This window comes from Schistocerca americana, chromosome 4 (assembly GCF_021461395.2).
Source record: "Schistocerca americana isolate TAMUIC-IGC-003095 chromosome 4, iqSchAmer2.1, whole genome shotgun sequence".
Classification (NCBI taxonomy): Eukaryota; Metazoa; Arthropoda; class Insecta; order Orthoptera; family Acrididae; genus Schistocerca; species Schistocerca americana.
The window spans coordinates 468,602,896-468,623,932 of NC_060122.1; the positions used below are offsets into that span (position 1 = coordinate 468,602,896).

The window sequence follows — 21,037 nt, forward strand, 5'->3', positions numbered from 1 at the left end:
GATATTAGAGAACTGCAACTCAATAATAATGTTTCTGAAACTTCCTGGCAGATTAAAACTGTGTGCTGGACCGAGACTCGAACTTGGGACCTTTGCCTTTCACGGGCAGGTGCTCTACCGTCTGAGCTACCCAAGCACAACTTACACCCCATCCTCACAGCTTTAGTTCCGCCTGTACCTCGTCTCCTACCTTCCAAACTTCACAGAAGCTCTCCTGTGATGCTGCAGAACTAGCACCTCTGGAAGAAAGGATATTGCCAAGACATGGCTCACCACAGCCTGGAGGATGTTTTCAGAATGAAATTTTCACTCTGCAGTGAAATGTGCGCTGATATGAAACTTTCTGGCAGATTAAAACTGTGTGATGTGGTGTGAGTCATGCTTGGGCGGCTCAGATGGTAGAGCACTTGCCCGCAAAAGGCAAAGGTCCCGAGTTTGAGTCTCGGCCCAGCACACAGTCTTAATCTGCCAGGAAGTTTCATATCAGCGTACACTCCGCTGCAGAGTGAAAATTTCATTCTGGAATAATATTTCTTTCATATACAGCATGCTTATTCAGAAATATCTTTCCATTTGACCAAGTTGTGATAAAGTTAAAAATTTACACAAAATATTTAAAAACCCGTTTAGATTAAATATCCTTCATTTTAAGCTCTCGGTATAGATATTTTGATGTATTATAGTGCATAGAAATTTGTTGTCATGTGTAGTAATTGAAAAATGTAAAGTTATTACTCTAGCTGAAACTAAGTCTGTACAAGCCCTTTCAGAGCCCACAGCCAACCTTACTGCATCTTTAAATCATTCCTGTGCCTATGTTTTGTAGACTTGGGTGATACTATCAGTGAGTTTCACTCACAAAAAGATCCCTGAACATTAAAAAATTATCAGGTCATGGCAGAGATGCAAATGGGAATGCTATGAGTGATCTAGCTTAGCAGATGGACTTAGAATCTGCTGAGTTTCAAAATTTAAATTTTGTCTAGTAGCTGAAGCACTGTAAACTTTATCAACTGTTTCTTGTGTAATGTCAAAATACACTTTCACATGGTGTCAGATTCTTTTCATGTTAAGAAAATTGAATTGAATTTCATATTTTCAAGAAACCACTTTATGGCAAGATGTTAAATGAATTTTACTGACATGATTAGCAACTTCTCCACATATTTCTAAACTGATGGTGAGTGTGGACCCTGAGACTCAGCAGTGAGTGGAAAACTAGGATTTATTACTACATACACAGCTTTTGTAAAGGACATGATCACATTATATGATTATGAAGAGTTTTTTTCAGAATATGTCTAGTGGTCTACAGAGTGTGTTTTTCTTCTATGTTGTCAGTTGCTACTCCACTAAAACTACATCATAGCTGCAACAGAGGGGCTGTTTTGTGGGGAAAACATCTGTAGGAACCTGCAGATAGGGAGACAGTCAGAGTCACTGATTTTTTCCAGTAATTTTCAGGTAATAGTACTGTCTGTCTGAGGTGCCCTTGTAGTGTGGGATAGAGAGTTCACAGTGTCATAACTACAAACTATGATGGTAATACTATGTACTCCCCTGCAGTAGGTTACATCTACTGTAATGACCATGATAGTAAAATTAGAGAAATTCAATCCTATACAGAGGGCTACCAATGATTGTTCTGAATTTATAACCACCAAAAATGGAATACAAAGAGTGGGAAATAATGGGAAATAATTTTGTTTTACTATGTATCCTCCACGACACACTGTGTAATGCCTAGAGGAGTACAAATGTTAAGTTGAGATGGCTATGGGTAATGAGCTATATTGTTACAAAAAATGTACCATGGGGAACTCCACAATGAAATTATTTCATCAACATGCAACATGTGAGAAAAGTTCTAAGGCTATAGGGATTCCATGAAAATCAGTGTTTCATATTCTGACAAATAAGCTGAAAAAAACTGCATGATAGGTCCCTCACTGCTTTGTGCTCAACAGGGGAGTAGAAGTCCAGACAGCGAGTAAAAGATCATACTCGTAGAATAGCAGAGGCATTCAGTTGTTGACAGGCACATGAGAGAGAATGACAACTTCTTTAGTTTTCAGAAGAAATCCTTTGACAAGCTAGAGTCCTACCTTGTGCTAGCTAGACACACAATGCTGCCGGGATTGCAATTCAGCAGATGGACTGTGTGAAGGAATGGGTTAATGGAGACAGAGGACAGGAGGGTTATACGAATGAAGGATGTACTGTAAAGTTAACTCCCATCTGCGTAGTTAAGAAAAGCTGGTGATGGAGGGAAGGATCTAGATGGCGCTGGTTATGAAGCAGCCATTGAACTTGATCATGTTGTGCTCTGCAGCGAGTTCTGCCACTGGATGGTCACTTCTGATTTTGGCCACAGTTTGGCAGTGACCATTCATTCCAATGGACAGCTAATTAGTGGTCATGCCCATATATAGTGCTGTGCAGAAGTTGCAGCAGAGCTGATACATGAAGTGGCTGCTTCTGCAAGTGGTCCTGCTTCTGATGATGGTGTAGGATAAACTTACTACAGAACTGGTGTCAGATGTGCTGGATAGGTAAATCCTACTAGTCTCACACATGGATCTTCTGTAAAGTTATGGCTACTAGGACACTGTGTTGGAAGTGAGAGTGGCATAGAGAAGGGACACCACTTTCAGAGGAGTGGGAAGGAGATTAGATAGGATGTTCCTTACCTGGGCATGATGTCACAGATCAGTTCTTTCAATCTGGGTTGGTACTGGGGAATGAGGTGAGTATTCTTTTGCATCTGATTCTTGGGGAGTGGTTGGAGGATTAGAAGACGGGAGGGGGGGGGGGGGGGGGGGGGGGAATATTGTGTGGAAAATAAATCAGTTTGCGGACTAAGTATGGAGGGAGGAGGGGTGCGGTAGTGCCAGTCTGCCTGTGTAGGTCTGTGCGAGCTGTATAATGGGAAATGGAGTTCTCATCACTGCAGATATGCTGTCCATGTGTGGCAAGGTTGTAGGGGAGCAATGTTTTGGCATGGAAGGGGTGACAGCTTTCAAAATGCAGGGACTGTTGGTGGTTAGTGAGCCTTATATTTAGACATTGTAACTTTGCTGTAACTAAGATTGGATTATGATTGCCATGGAATTAACATTACAGAGAGAGTACCACATGGAAAAAGTGAATTGAATTCATTCAGTAACCGAACTGAAAAATGCACAAAAATCGACGTCAGTAGTTCCAGGCTGACCTGGTCATTCTCCAAGACATTGCTTGTTTTATGAATATTTAACTGGCTGAGAACACAAGCTTTCTCAGCACAATTTGATAAAGAAATCCTCTGGCTTATCAGCTGCATTACAGGATTGTCTTAATGCAATATTCCAACAAACTTCTGATGAAGTAAATTTGTTGAAACACTACTGTGTGCAGTTTCATGAAATAATTTCATTTTATGAAGAAAAAACACAAATTGTTACAAATGTCGCTATATGATTGTGTTCCTACGAACCGTGCACAATGGGAAGCGTACTGCTTCACCCAATGTGAAAACTATGTAGCAGCATTAGATCTGATTATTGATGAACAAGGCCATGGTATTTGTGAAAAATAATGGAAGCATGATGAAACTAATTTCCTTACATAATGAGAACTAATTTAAATGGAAGTGAGTGCAACTATATCCACTAAAAACTGGAGAAAAGTAAACTGATTTTTAAAATTTGTTTGTAAATTAGAATTTAGTATTTTTTGATTCATTTATCTGATATTTGTTACATATGATTGATTAAATTGCTATTATTTTAAGCAGAAACACTCTGGTTTAGTTAAAATAATACTCTTAAATTTCACTTGTTTCACTAAAATGCGGAAAAATAGAGTTCTTTTATAGATAGATTTCTACTGTATTAAAACATTTACATACTATAATGATATTTCAATAACTTGCATTGTTGTGATGTATTTGGTATTCTTTCAGAGAATGTGGTTGTGGTGAGGGAGACTCAGGTTGTGCTGAATGTGGCTGTTGCCGCATATGTGCGCGAGAGAATGTGGACAATTCAGAACTAGCCATCCTAGGTCCAAGTGGAGCAGGCGATCTAGCTGGTATGATGAGGCTAGATCTTATCTTTGGAGGTGATGATCAGAACTTTCCCCCCCTTGCCAAACAATGTTCTTTTCCATTAGAGATGTTTCTCTCAGTTCTCCACGCCTTTTGCATTAATAAAAAACATTCATTGCTCCTTTTAGATGACATGTATTTCCAAAATGATTGTGCCTTTCTTGTGTTTTCTTGGCACATTTGATTGGTATATAGGACAGTAATGAAAACTATGTTTCGGGTGTGAAGATTTCTCCATTATAGTCACAGTAAAATATCGTAACTCTGTTCCATTGTTAAATTAGTTGTATAATTGTCTAGGAGTTTAAAATAAGTGGCAAGCACCAAATATGATTACTGGCATCATAAAAGATGCTGTTAGTCCATTTAATCCAGTTTTACTAAGTCAAGCAGATTGTGTAAGCCTGTTGTCCACAATTTTCACTTAAGAAATGGATACAAGGTTTACCATGAAATTTTTATGTGCTGCATGGCTGTGTGAAAGTTCCAGTTGCAGGAAACTGCGAAAGAGAAAGTGACAGTGTATTACAGTCTGTGTAATACCTTTAAGTACTGCATCCCGTAAATATATTGAGTACTGTAGCAGAGCAATACTTTTACAAAATCACTCTGTTATATCGTACTGCATCCCATAAATATATTGAGTACTATAGCAGAGCAATACTTTCACTAAATCACTCTGTTATAACATCTGTTCGTACAAACTATCTCTGATCCTAACTTCCAAAGATAAAATAAACTTAAGTTTGATATTATTATGTGTTTTTAGATTTTAATCTCTGTCAAATGTATATTCTTGCAATTAAGATTACTCTCATCAATTATGGATAAATTAAAACTATTTATGCACATTATTAAATAAGTTTGTAATTTTGGGAAAAAAGTTTTGAATGTGAAAGAACATTATTGTTATGTCTTCATTCTGTATGCAATAATCTGAACTTTTCAAAACAGTCATGTAATCCCTACGTAATTTTACCTTTCACGTTATGAGAAGTGGTTTGGAAAGTTTGAATAAAATCGGTTCTATTCCTATAAATTGATTGTCATTAGACATGAAGTTCTACCCAAAGAGTTTCATATAAAAAGTGTCATCCTGAGTTGTTCGATATTTAATTGATTAAGTTTACTTAAAATTTTATAATTCACATTAAATATGTTTTCCCACAGCAGGTCGACAAGGAGTGCAACTGCAGCAGCGTTTAGAAGAACGTCGTCGACGGCAAAGGAGTAAACAATCTGGCAAACAGCATGGATTGGTCTCTAGTTCAGCAAGCAGTTCTCGCACGAAAGGTTTAGGCTCAAGAGTATCCCCCGGCCCATCTGTCTCTGTTTCTCCAGCTGGGCTTAGAACTACCCATGCATCAATTGCAGGTTAGTGGACAGCACTGTTCACCAATCATGAATCGAGTTTACAGCTTCCATTGCATTCCTTAAAGGTCACATTCTTATTAGTATTGCAAGTGATGCTATCTCTGGCAGCTCAGGAAGTCCTGTCTGTACGTGTCTTGTGTAAATTGTAGGAGTCATGAGCTGAGTTTGCTGGTGGTGTTAGCATTCTATTATTGCAAACGCTCCAAGTGATTCAGTAAGTTTGAGATGGGGTTGAAACATAGTATGTTACAATGAATTGGGGTATTGGCTTCTTTGATTAAACTGTAAAGACAGTATATACCCTCAGTTTCAAAATGAAATGTATACTGACAAGGTAAATGTAGGCTAAGTCAAAACACATATTAATGTGCAACCTCTGAGACCTGTGTCACACTGTACTTGTTCATGCATGCAAGTCCATAACTGGCACCACTAATCCAAATAATTGAATTACTGTAATTTTTGATGGCATGATAAGATGCAGTAACATCCATAAAATTAACTGTGTCTGCTTAACAGTTACCAGTGAAGAGGATATTAACAGCACAATACACATATACACATTGTAGTTCATTATGTCTTTTATCATAAGGTAGAGTGGTTCCTTCAAAGGACTGAACTCCCATCACCCCATCTTTGTTTTATGTTCAGTAATTCCTTGAGCAAATAACAGGGACCTTGCACTCAGTTATGGGGTTGCGCACTAGTACTCTACTCATTGTAACAGACAGCTTATCAGTGGACATTGCTACTTAGAGCAGTTACCTCAGGAGTAGAGAAGTACAGTATGTTAAACTACTGTAACATATTGTCACATATCATGACATAATATCAGATGACATAAATGAGGCAAAAGGACAATCTACCAATAAAAGGAAGAAGAAAAATAGGAAGATTATGGTTTTGTATTCTGGTGAAGGTTAGGTCACCAGAAACTGAACACAACTTCAGATTGGACATTATTGGAGAGGTCAATTGGCCATGTCCTTTCAGAGGAACCAGCGTGGCATATAATATAACTGATATAGGGAAATAAAAATCTGAATGGCTGGACAGGGATTTGAACCTTGCTCCATGTGAAAGTGAGTCTAGTGAATTAACCTTTTGACAACCTTGCTTTTCTTCTTTTCTTGGACGACTGATTGTTTTCTGGTACAGAAGGGAGAATGGGGTGGGGGGAGGTTGAAGAGTGTTGAATATGATAAATATAATAAAACAAGTGAGTAATGCACAGTAGAGATGCCACATTATTAGTCTCTTTCAGCTGCAATTGAAATACTTTAAGACAAGGTTTCTGCATCTACGTTCTCCTCTGCATCTGCTTCTACATTCATATTCTGCAGATCGCTGTAGAATGCAAAGTGGATGTCAGAGGGCAGTCTCCATGATACCACATATTACGGTTTCTTTGTGTTCCATTTTTGTGTAGAATGCATAAGAATGACCCCTGAAATGCCTCTCTGTGTGCTGTAATTAGCATAATTGTGTCTTTTTTTGCAGTCCCTATGATACAAAGGAGGGTGTATTATATTCCTCGTCTCCTCACTAACATTGATTCTGAAACTTTGTAAGTATGCTTTTTTGTGGTATGGTTGGCATCTTTCTTCAAACATCTGCCAGTTCAGATGTTTCAGCATTTCTGTGTTACTCTCCCATGGATCAGAAAACCCTGTGACCATTCGTGCTACACTTCTTTGTACACATTCAGTATTCCTTGTTAGTCCAATTTGGCATAAGTCCTGCACACTTGAACAATGTTCTACGTTAAGTCAGACAAATGTATTGTGAGCAGTCTCCTTTGTAAACTGACTATGCTTTCTCAGAACCCTGACAGTGGACTGAAGTCTGCCACATGCTTTACTTATCACAGCCTGTAATTAATTTAGAGAGAGATCCACTTCAGTTGTAGTAACTATTCATTCAAACCACAACCTGTTTTGGGGTCTTAAAATCACATCTTCATTTGTATGAAATTATTGTACTTAGTAACTCATAACATGTGATCAGGCCAGTCAGTGCAAGAGCTCCAACCACTGCATGTTGGTGGAAACTGTCCGCTGCCAATAGCCGCATAGTAGGAATGCCAACTACTACTGAGTGGAGGGCCACACCAGAGTGGCAGGGAAGGGGGTGGGGTAGTAGGGTATGAGAGGGGGGAGAGAAGAATTAGCGCTACCTGGCAGAGCATGCAGGGACTAGAAGGCATCAGACATCAAGACAATGCTGTCAGATGGAGTGTCAGGAGTTTGTATGAGTGTGTGTGGGGGGGGGGGGGGGGGTGAGGAGAGGAGAAGAGAGGGGTAAAGACTGTTGGGTGTGTTAGCAGAGAGCAGCACACAGTGAGTGTAAGGGGAAGTGAACTGAGAGCAGGTGAGGTGAGAGAACGGAGGGAGTGGAACCTGTTGAGTGGAGGGTGTGGAGACAGTAGGTTATCATAGGTTGAGGCTGAGATAATGCTAGGAGTAGAGAATGTGTTGTAAGGATAACTCCCATCTGCACATTTCAGAAAATCTGCTGGTGAAGGGGAGGATATAGATGGTCCAGGTTCTGAAGCAGCTGTTGAAATCTAGCAGTTATGTTCAGCTGCATTTTGTGCCACAAGGTAGTCTGCTTTGCTCTTGGCTGCAGTTTGGCGGTGGCCAGTCATCCTGGTGGACAGCTGTTTTGCAGTCATACCAACATGTGTCAGCACAGCTGGCATATGACATGTGCCCTCCGCCACACACCGTTGGGTGGCTTGTGGAGTATAAATGTAGATGTAGATGTAGACTGTTTTCATCACTCGGCCAGTCTCCGATGAGATAGGATAAGCCTGGGACAGGACTGGAATAGGAAGTGCTGGCTGGGTGCATTGGGCAGGTCTTGTACTGAATCTTCCACACAGATATGATCCTTGAGATTGGTAGTGGCTTAGGTAAGGACTTTGGTGCTTTATGAGTGGTGGGAAGGATCTTGCGTAGAATGTCCATCATTTCAAGGCGTGATGATAGATCATCAAAACCCTGATGAAGGATGTGATTCAGTTGTTTTGTTCCAATCTGGGCTTATACTGGGTTTTAAAGGGAGTGCTCCTTTTTAGTGGTTCTTGAGGGTAGTGGGAGGACTGGGAGTGTGTGGGGGGATACTGTGTGGGAAATCTTTTTGCAGACTTGGTCTGGGTGATAGTGCCTGTTTGTGAAAAACTGTGTGAGATCTTCATTGCACTGGACAAAGGAGTTCTTGTCACTGCAGATATGCCGCTCACAGGTGGCCAGGTTGTATGTTTTTGTGTGTGTGTGTGTGTGTGTGTGTGCGTGTGCGTGTAAGGGATAGCAGCTGTTGAAATGCAGGTACTGTTGGTGGATGGTGGGTTTAATCTGGGCAGAGGTATGGATGGAGCCTTCAGAGAGGAGGAGGTCCAGGAATGTGGCACTGGGTTGAGGAGGACCAGGTGAATGGGATGGGAGAGAAGGTGTTGGGTCTGCGAAGGAATGAGGATAGGATGTCTTGGCCCTGAGTCCAGATCATGAAGATATTATCACTGAACCTGAACGAGACCAAGGGTTTGAGGTTTTGGGAGGCCAGGAAAGTGTCCTCTACATGGCCCATAAACAGGGTTAGCATAAGAGGGTGCCATGGGGGTGCCCATGGCTGTGCCACAGATTTGTCTGTATACTTTCTCTTCAGAGGAGAAGTAGGTGTGTTTTAGGATAAAGTTAGTGATGTGCATGAGGAATGAGGTGGTGGTTTTGGAGTTTGAAGGACCTTGGGAAAGATTGTGTTCAGTAGCAGCAAGACCATGGCATGAGGGATGATGATGTGTAGGGAAGTGGGATCAACAGTGACAAGTACAGATACAGGAGGTAAAGAGGTTGGTTGGGTTTGTGTACAGTTGTTGAAGGAAGTGGTTGGTATCTTCAACATGGGAGGCTGTATTTAGGGCAGTTGGTTGGAGGTGTCAGTCAGTGAGAGCCAAAATTCTTTCAGTGAGGGTACGACAACCAATTGCAGTGGAATGCCCAGGGTTCTTGGGTTTTTGAATTTTGGAGAGCATGTAGAATATTGTGTGAGATGTCATTGAGAAGAGGTTGGAAACAGATTCAGCAGAGAGGTTCTGGGAAGGGCCTAAAGGTTTAAGCAGGGATTGAAGGTTCTGCTGGACTTCTGGGATGGAGCCACTTTCTCAGAGTTTATAAGTGGAGGAGTCAGACAATTGGCAGAGACCTTCCAGGTAGTGGGGAAATCTTTATCTTGATAAGGTGAGGATCAGTTTTGAGACTGTTTACAGCTGTCCTTTCTTCTGCTAAAAGGTGTGTCTTCTTAGGTAGAAACTTGAGGATGCATGGTGAGGCCATATCGGAGGTAAGGAATTCCTGGAAGGTGACTGGGGGATGGTTATGTGGGAGGAGGAAGTCATGGTTGGATAGCGTTATGAACTGGGAGAGGCAGGGTTTAACATTGGGATTAGGTTGGCTTTGGTTGGAGGGATTGATGGCAAAGAAACATTTCCATTGAAGGGATTGGAAGATAGAGAGAAGATCTTTGACAAGTCCAACATGGTTCAAGTTGGGTATAGGGCTGAAGGTGAGGCTTTGGATAGGAGTAACTTTTCTGATTCAGAAAAATGTTAACACAAACACAAGCATCATCTCCATTGAGATACATCCCGGGAGCAACTTCTACTACAGAAAAGAATTCATGGCCCCTTTTGTGATGTGTATTGTTGAAAACTAAGAAGAGGGAGCTATTTCTTTAGCAACCTGGCAACCATAAAGCAGGTAAATTAAGCATATGAGCGATGTTTTGTAATTTCATTACACTTACATTTATATGGCTGTTGAAACTTTGTGGTAGACTGTGGCGTGAACCTGTGATCTTTGGTTGCTGCAAGAAATGACTGTTTCCATTGTTTACAATTTTATTGTTATTTTTCTAATTTTTGATTATCCCTTTACTGAATGGTAAGACTGTACTTTTCGGGTGACAGGTGAAGAACAAGCTGGAGGAAGTGATGCAGAACGAGAAGCAACTCGCACAGCGCAACTGTTTCCAGCTCGTGTTGTTCTACCTTCCAGTCACGGAACATCAACTGTCGCACAGGCAAGTTCCTTTTGTAATCATAACTGTGTATCATTGTGTCCACCTGTGTAAATCTGTAAACTGTATATTTCAACCCTATTTTACATCAAGATGTTTTTCCTGTGTCAGTTATTACACACACACACACACACACACACACACACACACACACACACACACACACATACATACATACACACAGCCAAAAAAAATTTTAAAAGTCATGTATTTTCTTATTGGCACTGTTGCTGTCAGGTACATTCTTCAATCGCCAAACCCCATATATTTTGACATTTTTGTCAGTTTATCCTCATTCTGTTTTATATCACTGAGATCCACACACTAAAGTATCATTTTGTCAATTGAATTACTTCCTCTGCTAAAGAGTAGTGCACATTTTTGTCATTTATAGAAATCAAGAATTGGCACTTCTAAAAATCAGATTGACTGTATAATAATTGAAGTACAAGAACACCATAAATGCAGACAAAATATAAAAGTCAGAGGGAAGCAGACCATAATTTAGATCACTTTCTTGTAAAGGCCAGATTCAAGTTCTATATAAAGTAGTAAATGGTACTCTTAAGTTAAATGCAATGAAATTAATGTCTCCAAACATATCCAAACAATATGTTAAAGAAGATCAGATGCACAGTATTAAAGTAAAATGCAAAATGAAGATCATGATAATAAAAATGTCTGGACAGTTGTGAAAGAAAGTTCAATATTAGGATAAGATATACCAACTATAAAAGCCTTGGTTTGTTATTGATTGCTTGAATACTAATCAAAATGGACAGTTAATGAGGGACAAATTTATGCAAAAACCAACAGAAAAACTGACTTATTTCTAAAGAGAAACAGAAACTGACCAGGGAACTCCTTAAGGAAAAAAGAGGGTATAGAAATCACAAATTGCATGAGGATGAAAATAACCATCTCACAGACTCAGTAGGGTTGCCCCCTCCCCAAGAGCAGCAATACGTTTAAAACAGGAAATATAAAATTTTTTGGACTGTTGCTAACATACTGAAATACCACTTTACCAAGACAATGATATGAATTTGCCAACAGATGGAAAGAATAGTTTAACCAAAATTCTAAATGTTCCAGTGGCAGATAACTCACACAATGCCAAATATAATACTGCCCATCAAACTTTTCAAACTGTAGATTAATAGGATTTTTGAGCACAACACTAAAAATTTTGACAGATATGTTGTTACCAAGGATAAATTCCTATACCGAATATTCCCGAGATTATGACTAATAAAGTGTTCAAGATGTGAGCGCAATGTGTGGGTGTTGGAAGTGAGGCAGTTTGAAATAAAAGAGTGAAATACAGAAAATGTAGATATATTCTTAACAACGGGTTATGTAGGACACATCCTGGGATGGAGAGTGTCTGCTCTGTCAGAAAACTGATCACAAGAGGGAGTTGCCCTACCTGCTAGCCCACTGCCCCCTCCCAGCAAGCACACACATGGCTCATTTCTCATGTTTCCTATTGGTCATCTGAGAACCTGAGAGCTTAAAGATGATAGAGAAATAAGCAAGGCAGAGATTACTAACCAAACAGTGCACAAGAGTTAATAAGAATTGAAAGCTAAGTACATTATATGTGTAGATATAGCAGGCAGAGAAAAATAGACAGATCAGAAAATAAAATATACAGAAAACTAAAAGGGAGTGAAGAAAGGAATAGTTACTGAGAAGAAATGTTGGGTTTGAAGAAAGTAATGTAAATTGAGGCCAGGTGAGTTGCAAGAACCATGGACATGTTGTAACGCCAGTTTTCATCTGTGGAATTCTAAGAAACTTGTGTCAGGGAGAAGAATCCAGATGGCACATGTGGTGAAACAGGCACCAAGGTCACCACTATCATGTTGGTGTTGTACACCATCTGTCTATACCCATTCATCCTAACTGATGATTTGGTGGTTGTCGTACCAATTTCAGAAGTCGTGACATAGTCATGGATTAAAACAGTGATCCAGGAACTTGTTATAACTAGGAATAACACAATAAATATTTCACCATTCTATGGTTTATTGACACAATACTGTTACAAATAATTCTGTTACCGAACACCAAGTTGTAGATGAACGCTTTTTGGAAAATTATATAAATTGATGGTGATTGTACCAATGTCCAGGAAGTGCAAGTGCAAGTGAAATGCAGAATTCCAGCAGAAATCTCAAGTCCATTGACATACTAAGCCTAGTGAATGATGAAGTGCAGTGCTGGACGATTGTTACTGGAATTCAGGCTGGTTGCCGGTCAAATCCTTTCGCCCACCCAAGGTCCCAGGGTGGGACTTGGAAGCAGGCAGTGGTGTTGCTGGCCATGGCGTCGGCATGAGCAAGCGCAAGAGGGTCTTGGGCTGCTGTCGGTGGGAAGTTCCACAGGACTTTTGTCTTCAACAGGTATGGACATGTAACTGCTCAACAAAAGTTAGTGATGCATTGGTGGAGTGATCCTGGAGATATTTCGTCATCTGAGTTTTGAAAGTGTGAACCATCCTCTCGGCTTCTCCACTCGATTGTGGATAGATGAGGCACGCTGTAATGTGGTGAATGCCATGCTGGGCACAGAAACCATGAAAGTCCTGGCTATAGAATTATGGACCATTGTCAGTTACAAGCTCTTCCGGCAGACCTTCAATCGCAAAAATTTTTCTAAGGCTGTGATGGTGTTTGTGGCTGACATGGCATTACATCGGACAATGTAAGAAAATCGGGAGTAAGTGTCAACCACTGTCTAGAATATGGTGTTAAACACTGGCTTGGCAAAATCAATGTGTACCCATTTCCAAGGGCGAGCACATCGTGGGCAAGAAGCAAGTGAATGTCGTGGGGCTGCCTGCTGGCTTGGGCAGGATGGACATGTTTGGCTGAGTCAATCAATCTCCTAGTTCATGCCCAGCCAGTAAGTAAACCTATGAGCCAGGAGTTTAGTTCAGAATAACCCCAGTGACCTTGGTGCAATAAGAAGACTAAGGAATGACTACCCGTGGATATCCCTCATCAGAAACAAGTAGAATTACTCCATCGATCAACATGAGCTGTTGGTGGGCATTAAAGAACTACAGAATGCAGCTGAACCCTTGGGAGGTTGTTGTTCGGTCCTTCCATGAAGTATGTGACTCTGGACTTGTTGGAGTACTTTGTCTCTACCAGTTGCATATGCGAACTGGGAGCTGGTAATGGGAAAAGAATCTGTAGCAGCATCTACTTCTTCATCAATGTGAAAACACAGGATTTCTTCTTTGTTGAGCTCTGGATCAGGTCCCCATGGAAGGCAGGATTGGGCATCAGCATTGGTATTCTGAGTTGTGTTGCAGAAGTGAATCTCATACTGGTAGCATTCCAAAAATAAAGTCCATTGCTGGAGGTAGTGAGCAGTTCTGTCTAGAATCTTCACTGCTGGATTGAATAAAAAGATCAGTGGTTTATGGACTGTGACAAAGTGTAACTTTGTTCCATAAACAAAAACGTGGAATTTCTTTAATGTGAAGATGATAGCCAGTGCTTCATTTTCTGTTCGGGAGAACCTGCATTGGGTTCAGTCAATGTTATCGATGCATAGGCTACAGGGTGCTCAGAGCCATCCACCTCCATGTGTGTGTGAGGACCACTCTGACACCTGTATCAGATGCGTCCATTGCAATAACTATCTGCTGTGTTGGGCCAACATCAGGGATTTATGACATGCGTAAGCTAAATGGCCATTGGTAGAACAGTTTTGAAAATAGGCCCATCTGTCAGGAAAGTCTTCACGTTGATGTTCTTTAAAACAATCCAGACATAACGGCAATAGTTTTGGTATCCAAGACCGGTTTGCTCGGCTTGAGCGGGGTGGAGGATGTTGTTGGTTAATGATATGGAGTCCTGCATGTACAGTTGCTACATCAAAATTGCCATTAGTGTGGCCATTTGCTGCTGGCTTGCATGTGTTCACATTAATGGCTACCATGTCAATCCATGACTTCATTTTCTTGCCTGCTGCTCAGATCACTTCGAAGCTTTGTGCTAAGTCCAAAACTATGTCTAATGATGGGACTTCAAGTTGAAGTGCCTCATGTTGGAAATCCCTGTCTGGAGTACCCTGGATGATCATGTCCCTGATCGTTTCTTGTGCGTGTGACTCCTTACTTTGAGGGGAACAAAATAATATTTTCACCCTAAACCTTGCAACTCTGCAGCCCATTGTTTATGAGTCTGGTTTGGCTGTTTCTTCCATTGGTAAAATGCTATCCAGGAGGGAATGACATGGGTATGCCGCTGGTAATATTTAGTCAGCAACAAACAAATATTTGAAAAGGTAAGCTCTGAAGGCTTAGATAAGTGGGCCAGTTTGCACAGTAGCCGGTAAATGTCAGGTTTGGACCATGACAGAAACAAAGATTGCATGAGGCTGGTGTCAGTTACCTCAAATTCATGGAAATGCTCCAGTACTCCTGATTCATAGGCTTCCTAATCCTCTAAAGTCTCACCAGAGGGAGAAAAAGCTTTGAAGAAGTGGTTGGAGAGTGTTCAGTAGCAGCTACTGGTTCTTGTCCTGTTGATGAATAAGCTGCATTAGTAGAGCTTCCAATGTAGATGGTAGCTGGCTCATCGTCATTTTATTGTGTTATAACTAGGAATAACACAATAAATATATCATTGTTCTATGATTCATTGACACAACACTGATACAAATAATTCTGTTACCAAGTGCCAAATTATATAAATTGATGGTGTTATACCAATGCCCAGGATGTGCAAGTAAAATGCAGAATTCTGATGAAAATCACAAGTCTGTTGATATACTAGGTCTAGTGAATGTTGAAGTCCAAGTTCCAGTATAGCACTTGGATTCTAAATCCAGAACACAGCTGAATTCAATATCAAACAGCAGGTCCACTGCAGTGTAGCACTTCCAAATTGAGGAGTACAACATAGTATAATGAGAACCCACTTGTAGACGTCAGGAGTGGCATTAAATGAGGCTCCATAGTTAATAGAGCCAGCGGCTGGGGTCGCTATATATTCTGGGTAACCACTCGCTGAGTGTTATGGGTGGCCAGTCGCTGTGTTTTGAAGCATAAGTATACGAAGGTGACGTGCAATGTTAGCAGTGGGCCACGCACGGAGAAGTGCAGCCAATGATGTATTTCTTGACTGTGCATAATGGAGCACGTTGCTGCTCGATGCAGAGATTTAATAGTGGTAGATACTACCGAAGTGTATAATACATTTCTTTTATTTCCATTAATGATCACAAAACGTTCAGTCCTTAGACTACCAGTTTTGGTCAGCAATGACCATCCTCAGATCTGACTTATAACATGTCCTAATATAATAAAGCCATAATGGCATTGTCACAGAATATACACAAAATCAGCTTAGGATCATCACACAATTTGTTTTAAATATGTGCAGTGATGCTAAGCTGATAATGTGTGTATTCCGTGGCAATGCCACTACGGCTTTTGTTATTTTAGTCCCTGTTACAAAACAGATCTGTAGATGGTCATCGCTGACTGAAACCAGTAGTCTAAGGACCAGAAGCTTTGTGATCATTGATGAAATTAAAAGAAATTTAGTCAAACCAATGGAGAAGGCTAAACAGTATTTACATACCAGCTGGTCTCAAAGCATCCAGTGCACGTAAATCTGTCTTAGTTGAGCAACACCTGCAAGCTATAGCACAAAGAATCTATACTGTATCAAAGACATCAATCATTTCCTGGATCATCTGAAATCTGTCCCATCCCACTCCAACCACATACCTCGTTTGTCACCATTGATGCCATCTTCTCCATGCACACGGTCTGTTTGCTGCTGAACATTGCCTCAACCAATGTCCACCCAATTCCAACCTATGATCTCATTCCTGCTCACCTTAATCAGCTTTACTAACAACTACTTTACCTCTGACATTGAAACAGATCAGTGGCACAGCTGTGGGAACTGGGGTGGCTCCTTCCTGTGCCATCCTTTTCATGGGTCACTTGGAAGGGGCTTTCTTGGACTTGATAAGCATTCCACCCCTGGCTTGGTTTAGATACATTGGCAACATTTGTGCCATATGGACCCATGGTGAGGGTGAACTGTTGAAATTTTTGGAATCTGTAAATACAGTCTCCCAGTTAATATTCACATGATCCTATTTTGAATCCCATGCCACTTTTCGTGTTGTTGACCTCATTCCCAAGGAGAGTCAGCTGCACACTTCTTTTCACATTAAACCCAGTAACAGACAGCAGTACTTATATTTTGACAGTTGCCAACCTTTCCTTGTCAAACATTCCCATGCAGACTCCTTACAGCAGTACATCACCATTCTCATCTCAACCTTTACTGAATATAATACTCCACCAGTCTAGTCCAAGAGCAGATTTCCTGGGCTATTGTATCCAATCCTGGTACTACTGATACCTCCAAAAAGCAACTTAGGACTAGGGGTCTTGTCACTCGGTATTATTCTGGACTAGAATGTATTAAGTAGCTACTTCGACATGGCTATGACTTCCTAAAAGTGTCCACTGAAATGAAGTGCATTCTATCTGACATTTTGCCCGCCACACCTAGAATAGCTTTTTGTCTCCCTTACCCGTCCCGCCCACAGTCTCTGCGGTATCCTGGTCAGATGCTATGCTTCCTCTGCACCCATTTCCTTACCCCATGGCTCCTACCCCTGCAACCATCCTCACTGTAAGACTTGCCCTGTGCATTCTCCTACCACCATCTGTACTAGCCATGTAATTGGCAAAATATACACTATCGAAGGGAAAGTCACCTGTGAAACGACACATCGTATACCAGCTGTTATGTGAACACTGTTTGTCCTTTTCTATTGGTAATACTACCACCAAGTTATCAGTTAGGATGAATGGACATAGACAGTGGATGTATACAGTACCTTGTTCTAGAGCATGTTCTACAACATGATAGTCATGACCTTGGTGCGTGTTTCACCCCATGTGTCATATCAATTTTTCCCCTTGACACCAGTTTCTCAGAATTCCACAGTTGGGAACTGGTATTACAACATATCCATATTATTATATTTTCAAGTATATTATTTTTGTTGATATGTTAACACTAAGTAATTGGTGCCATCAATAGCAAATCTCAAGTTGATTCAATATTTCTAGATTTCCAGAAGGCTTTTGGCATCATTATTCACAAGCAGCTTCAAATCCAATTGTGCATGCTGGGATTCATGATTTCCTGTCAGGTAGATCACGATTCATAGTAATTGATGGCAAGGCATCTAGTTAAACCAAAGTGATATATGTGATTCTCCAAGGAAGTATTATAGGGTGTCTCATGTTCTTAAGCTACATAAGTGATTTAGGAAACAGTCTGAGCAGCCCTCATAGATTGTTTGCAGATGATGATGTCATTTACCATCTAATATAGCCATCAGAAGATTAAAAACAAATTGCAAAATGATCTGAACAAGGTATATGCATGGTGTGAAAAGTGGCAGTCAATCCAAAATAATGAAAAGTATGTGGTCCTACACATAAATACTAAAAAAGTAACTTTTAAAGTTTGGTTACATGATAAACACAAAAATTTTAAGGTTATTGATCAGCTAAATAGTTAGGACTAACAAATACAAACAACTTAAATTGGAACCATTATGTAGCAAATGTTGTGGGGAAGGCTGTGTTTTATTGATAATCATCAAATAAAAATGTGGGGAAGGCTGTGTTTTATTGGTAGATTGCATAGAAGATGCAGAGACTTCCTACAATATGCTTATCGATCCTCTTCTGTTTTTGCTGCACAGAATGGGATCCTTACAAGATAGGATTGATGGAGGACATGGACAAAGTTAAAAGAAGGTTAGCTTGTTTTGTATTCTAATGAAGTAGGCAAGAGATTGCAATGAATATGAAAACAAGAAAGCTATTTTTAGTTGCAGTGAGATCTTTCCATGAAATTTTAGACACATTTGCCAAAAATATTTTGTTGAGTCGCACCTACATTGAGAGAAGTGACCATGATTGGGATAAGAGAAATAAGAGCTTGCATGCAAATATTTGGGTGCTCATTTCTCCCATGTGCTGTTCAAGAGTAGGGTAGTCGAGAAATAGTCTGAAAGTGTTTCTGTGAAGCCTCTGCCAAACGCTTATGGCATGAGTGCATCTTCCTGGTGTCCTGTCAATGAGGTCAGGTCTTTGTGTTGTCATTACATCCAATATATTTCCATCATGAGAGGTGGTGCTCATAGAAAATTTAAGACATGTGACAGTCCATGTGGTGTGCTCAGATATTCTAATCAGTAGCTCTTGTCCTGCAGTAGCTAGGACTCTTGTGTTTGAATCCTAGTGTAGCAAGCATATCCTTTTAACTTGTCATGTATAACAGTGGATAATCTTTGTTTTGCTACATTGGTGCTAGCACTTCTTTTGAATTAATTTTGGCATGAAAAATTAACAGCAGCCACTGAATTGTTTGAAAATTGCAGCAGGAGAGGAAGACGATTTTCACATTTGAAATCAGCACTGGAAATATAACTACATACAATTGAAAAATCTAATACAGCTGAAAATGTGAACAGAATTGTTGCCCAATCCTACCAACACATGCACATTCCATACAAAGTGAAAGATTTCTTTCTCAAATGAAACTGGCATTGAATGAAAGTTAACATTTTCTAGCTGATGCCTCTATTTATATGATTAGTTAATTTTTAAAATCCAAAAGACAGATACCAGCATTCTTCACTGGATCTCCTGACAAGCCTCTCCCTCACAGGTCAGCTGTGGTCTGCACCACACAGTACTGCTGCTCTCAGGAGGTGAGGTACTGACATTTGGCAGCAATACCAGTGGTCAACTGGGCCTAGCAGACTTGACTCCACGAGGGGTGCCAACAAGAGTGAAGCTTCCTCACACCGCAGTCCAGGTTGCGGCAGGCAGCAGCCATACTGTCATTCTCTCTTCAAGAGGAGAGGTCTATACATTTGGTAGTTTCCAGGTGTGTAACTATATCATCTTCTGAATGAACATTTCTATAAATAGCTGATTCATTAATATAAATTGTTATGAGCAAAACTTGGCTGTTTGGTTAGTAATAGATACAAAATTATACAGTTTTTGATGTATAACATGAGAAAAGCTTGTCTGTTGCTAGCTTTTTACATCAGAAATGACAAAAACCTATTAGTGAAACAACTGGTTGCTAAAGTCTGTGATGGATTTGTATCAAGCATAGAATATAAAACTTCTTGGCAGATTAAAACTGTGTGCTAGTCCACTGTGAAGAAGGGTAGCGAATCCTACCTGGAGAGCTCAGCTGGTGGGGCAATTGCCTGCGAAAGATGAAGGCTCCTGGTTTGTATTCTGGTCTGACACATGGTTTTGATCTGCCAAGAAGTTTCAGATTAGCCCCCTTTCCACTGCAGAATGAATTATCTTTCTAAATGGAATATAAAACTGAGAAACTATAGGAACATCAATTTAATAAAGTATTAGAGTGCTTTCCGTGCTCTTCTGTGTTTCTCCTATGCCTGTGTTGTAATACCTCCTTTTTCTTGATTTGAATAATGTTTCTTATGTGAATTGTTGCAATGTTCCTTAGCTGCTGCCTGAAGTTTCTCATTTACATTTCAGATTTTCATGTGGACTATACATTTATGTACCAGTTCTGCTCTTAATATGATTAGATGCTGTTCACCAGAATTGGTAGTGTTGTTAAACCCACAAAGTATTTCAGTACAAGTCCTTATCTCATAAAATTGAGCAGGGGCAGACAATGAGTTGCTAACAATCATGTATGGATTAAATATTCATCACTAAGATGTGTACTAGTTATTCTGCCAAAAGTATGGAAGTGATTGCTTTATGGCCTGACAAACCCTTGAAACAATCTGTCATGGCTTGGTCTGAGCAATTCATACATAGGCTCTGGGGGCAGGGGGCGGTGGTGGTTGTTTTGATGTGATTCCCAGCAATGTGTGCCTCTACAGATCAGCTGATGGTATCTGAAAGAAAAAAAAGCTTCATGTTCATCCCTAATTCATTGCCTAGCAATTAAATGTTTTTGATCTGTTCCAGGCATATGTGCCACAGATATTCACAATAATTTATAAGAAGTCTGACCAGAGTAATATTTTCCACATTATTAGGTAATTGTGAACATCTTGTGTCCTCTGAAGATAAGATTATTTTTTCAGAATTTAAAAGGTTCCTTTGTTCCAAAATACAAATGAAAAATGTGTTGGTAAATTGTGGATAGAAGCATTCCTCAGTGTTTTTCACACAGGTTAAGAATTTTTCATGCAGGGTAAGAATGTCATTATCATGGAACTCTTTTTTTTTTCAGTCCTTACATTTATGTAAGAAACATAATTGAAATAAATTAACTGCTTAATGACCTATTCTCATGGGACAAGGTTTACATAATCTGTGAGCAGTTGTTACTAAATCTTAATTGCATTGAGAGTGTTGATAATAGCTGCCTATACTTAAAGTGATAGTGGGTGGAGGAGTTACACTGAAATTATAGACGGGTCATC

General features: G+C 40.2%; 1 protein-coding gene across 1 annotated transcript in view; it reads left to right on the forward strand.

Annotated features, from left to right (window-relative positions):
- LOC124613548 (E3 ubiquitin-protein ligase MYCBP2-like) overlaps positions 1-21,037 on the forward strand; it is a 798,425-nt gene that overhangs the window by 139,102 nt on the left and 638,286 nt on the right. The window contains exons 13-16 of the mRNA XM_047142259.1: positions 3,944-4,071; positions 5,258-5,461; positions 10,428-10,540; positions 19,276-19,497. Coding sequence (XP_046998215.1) covers positions 3,944-4,071; positions 5,258-5,461; positions 10,428-10,540; positions 19,276-19,497 — 667 coding nt within the window. The remainder of the gene's footprint in view (positions 1-3,943; positions 4,072-5,257; positions 5,462-10,427; positions 10,541-19,275; positions 19,498-21,037) is intronic.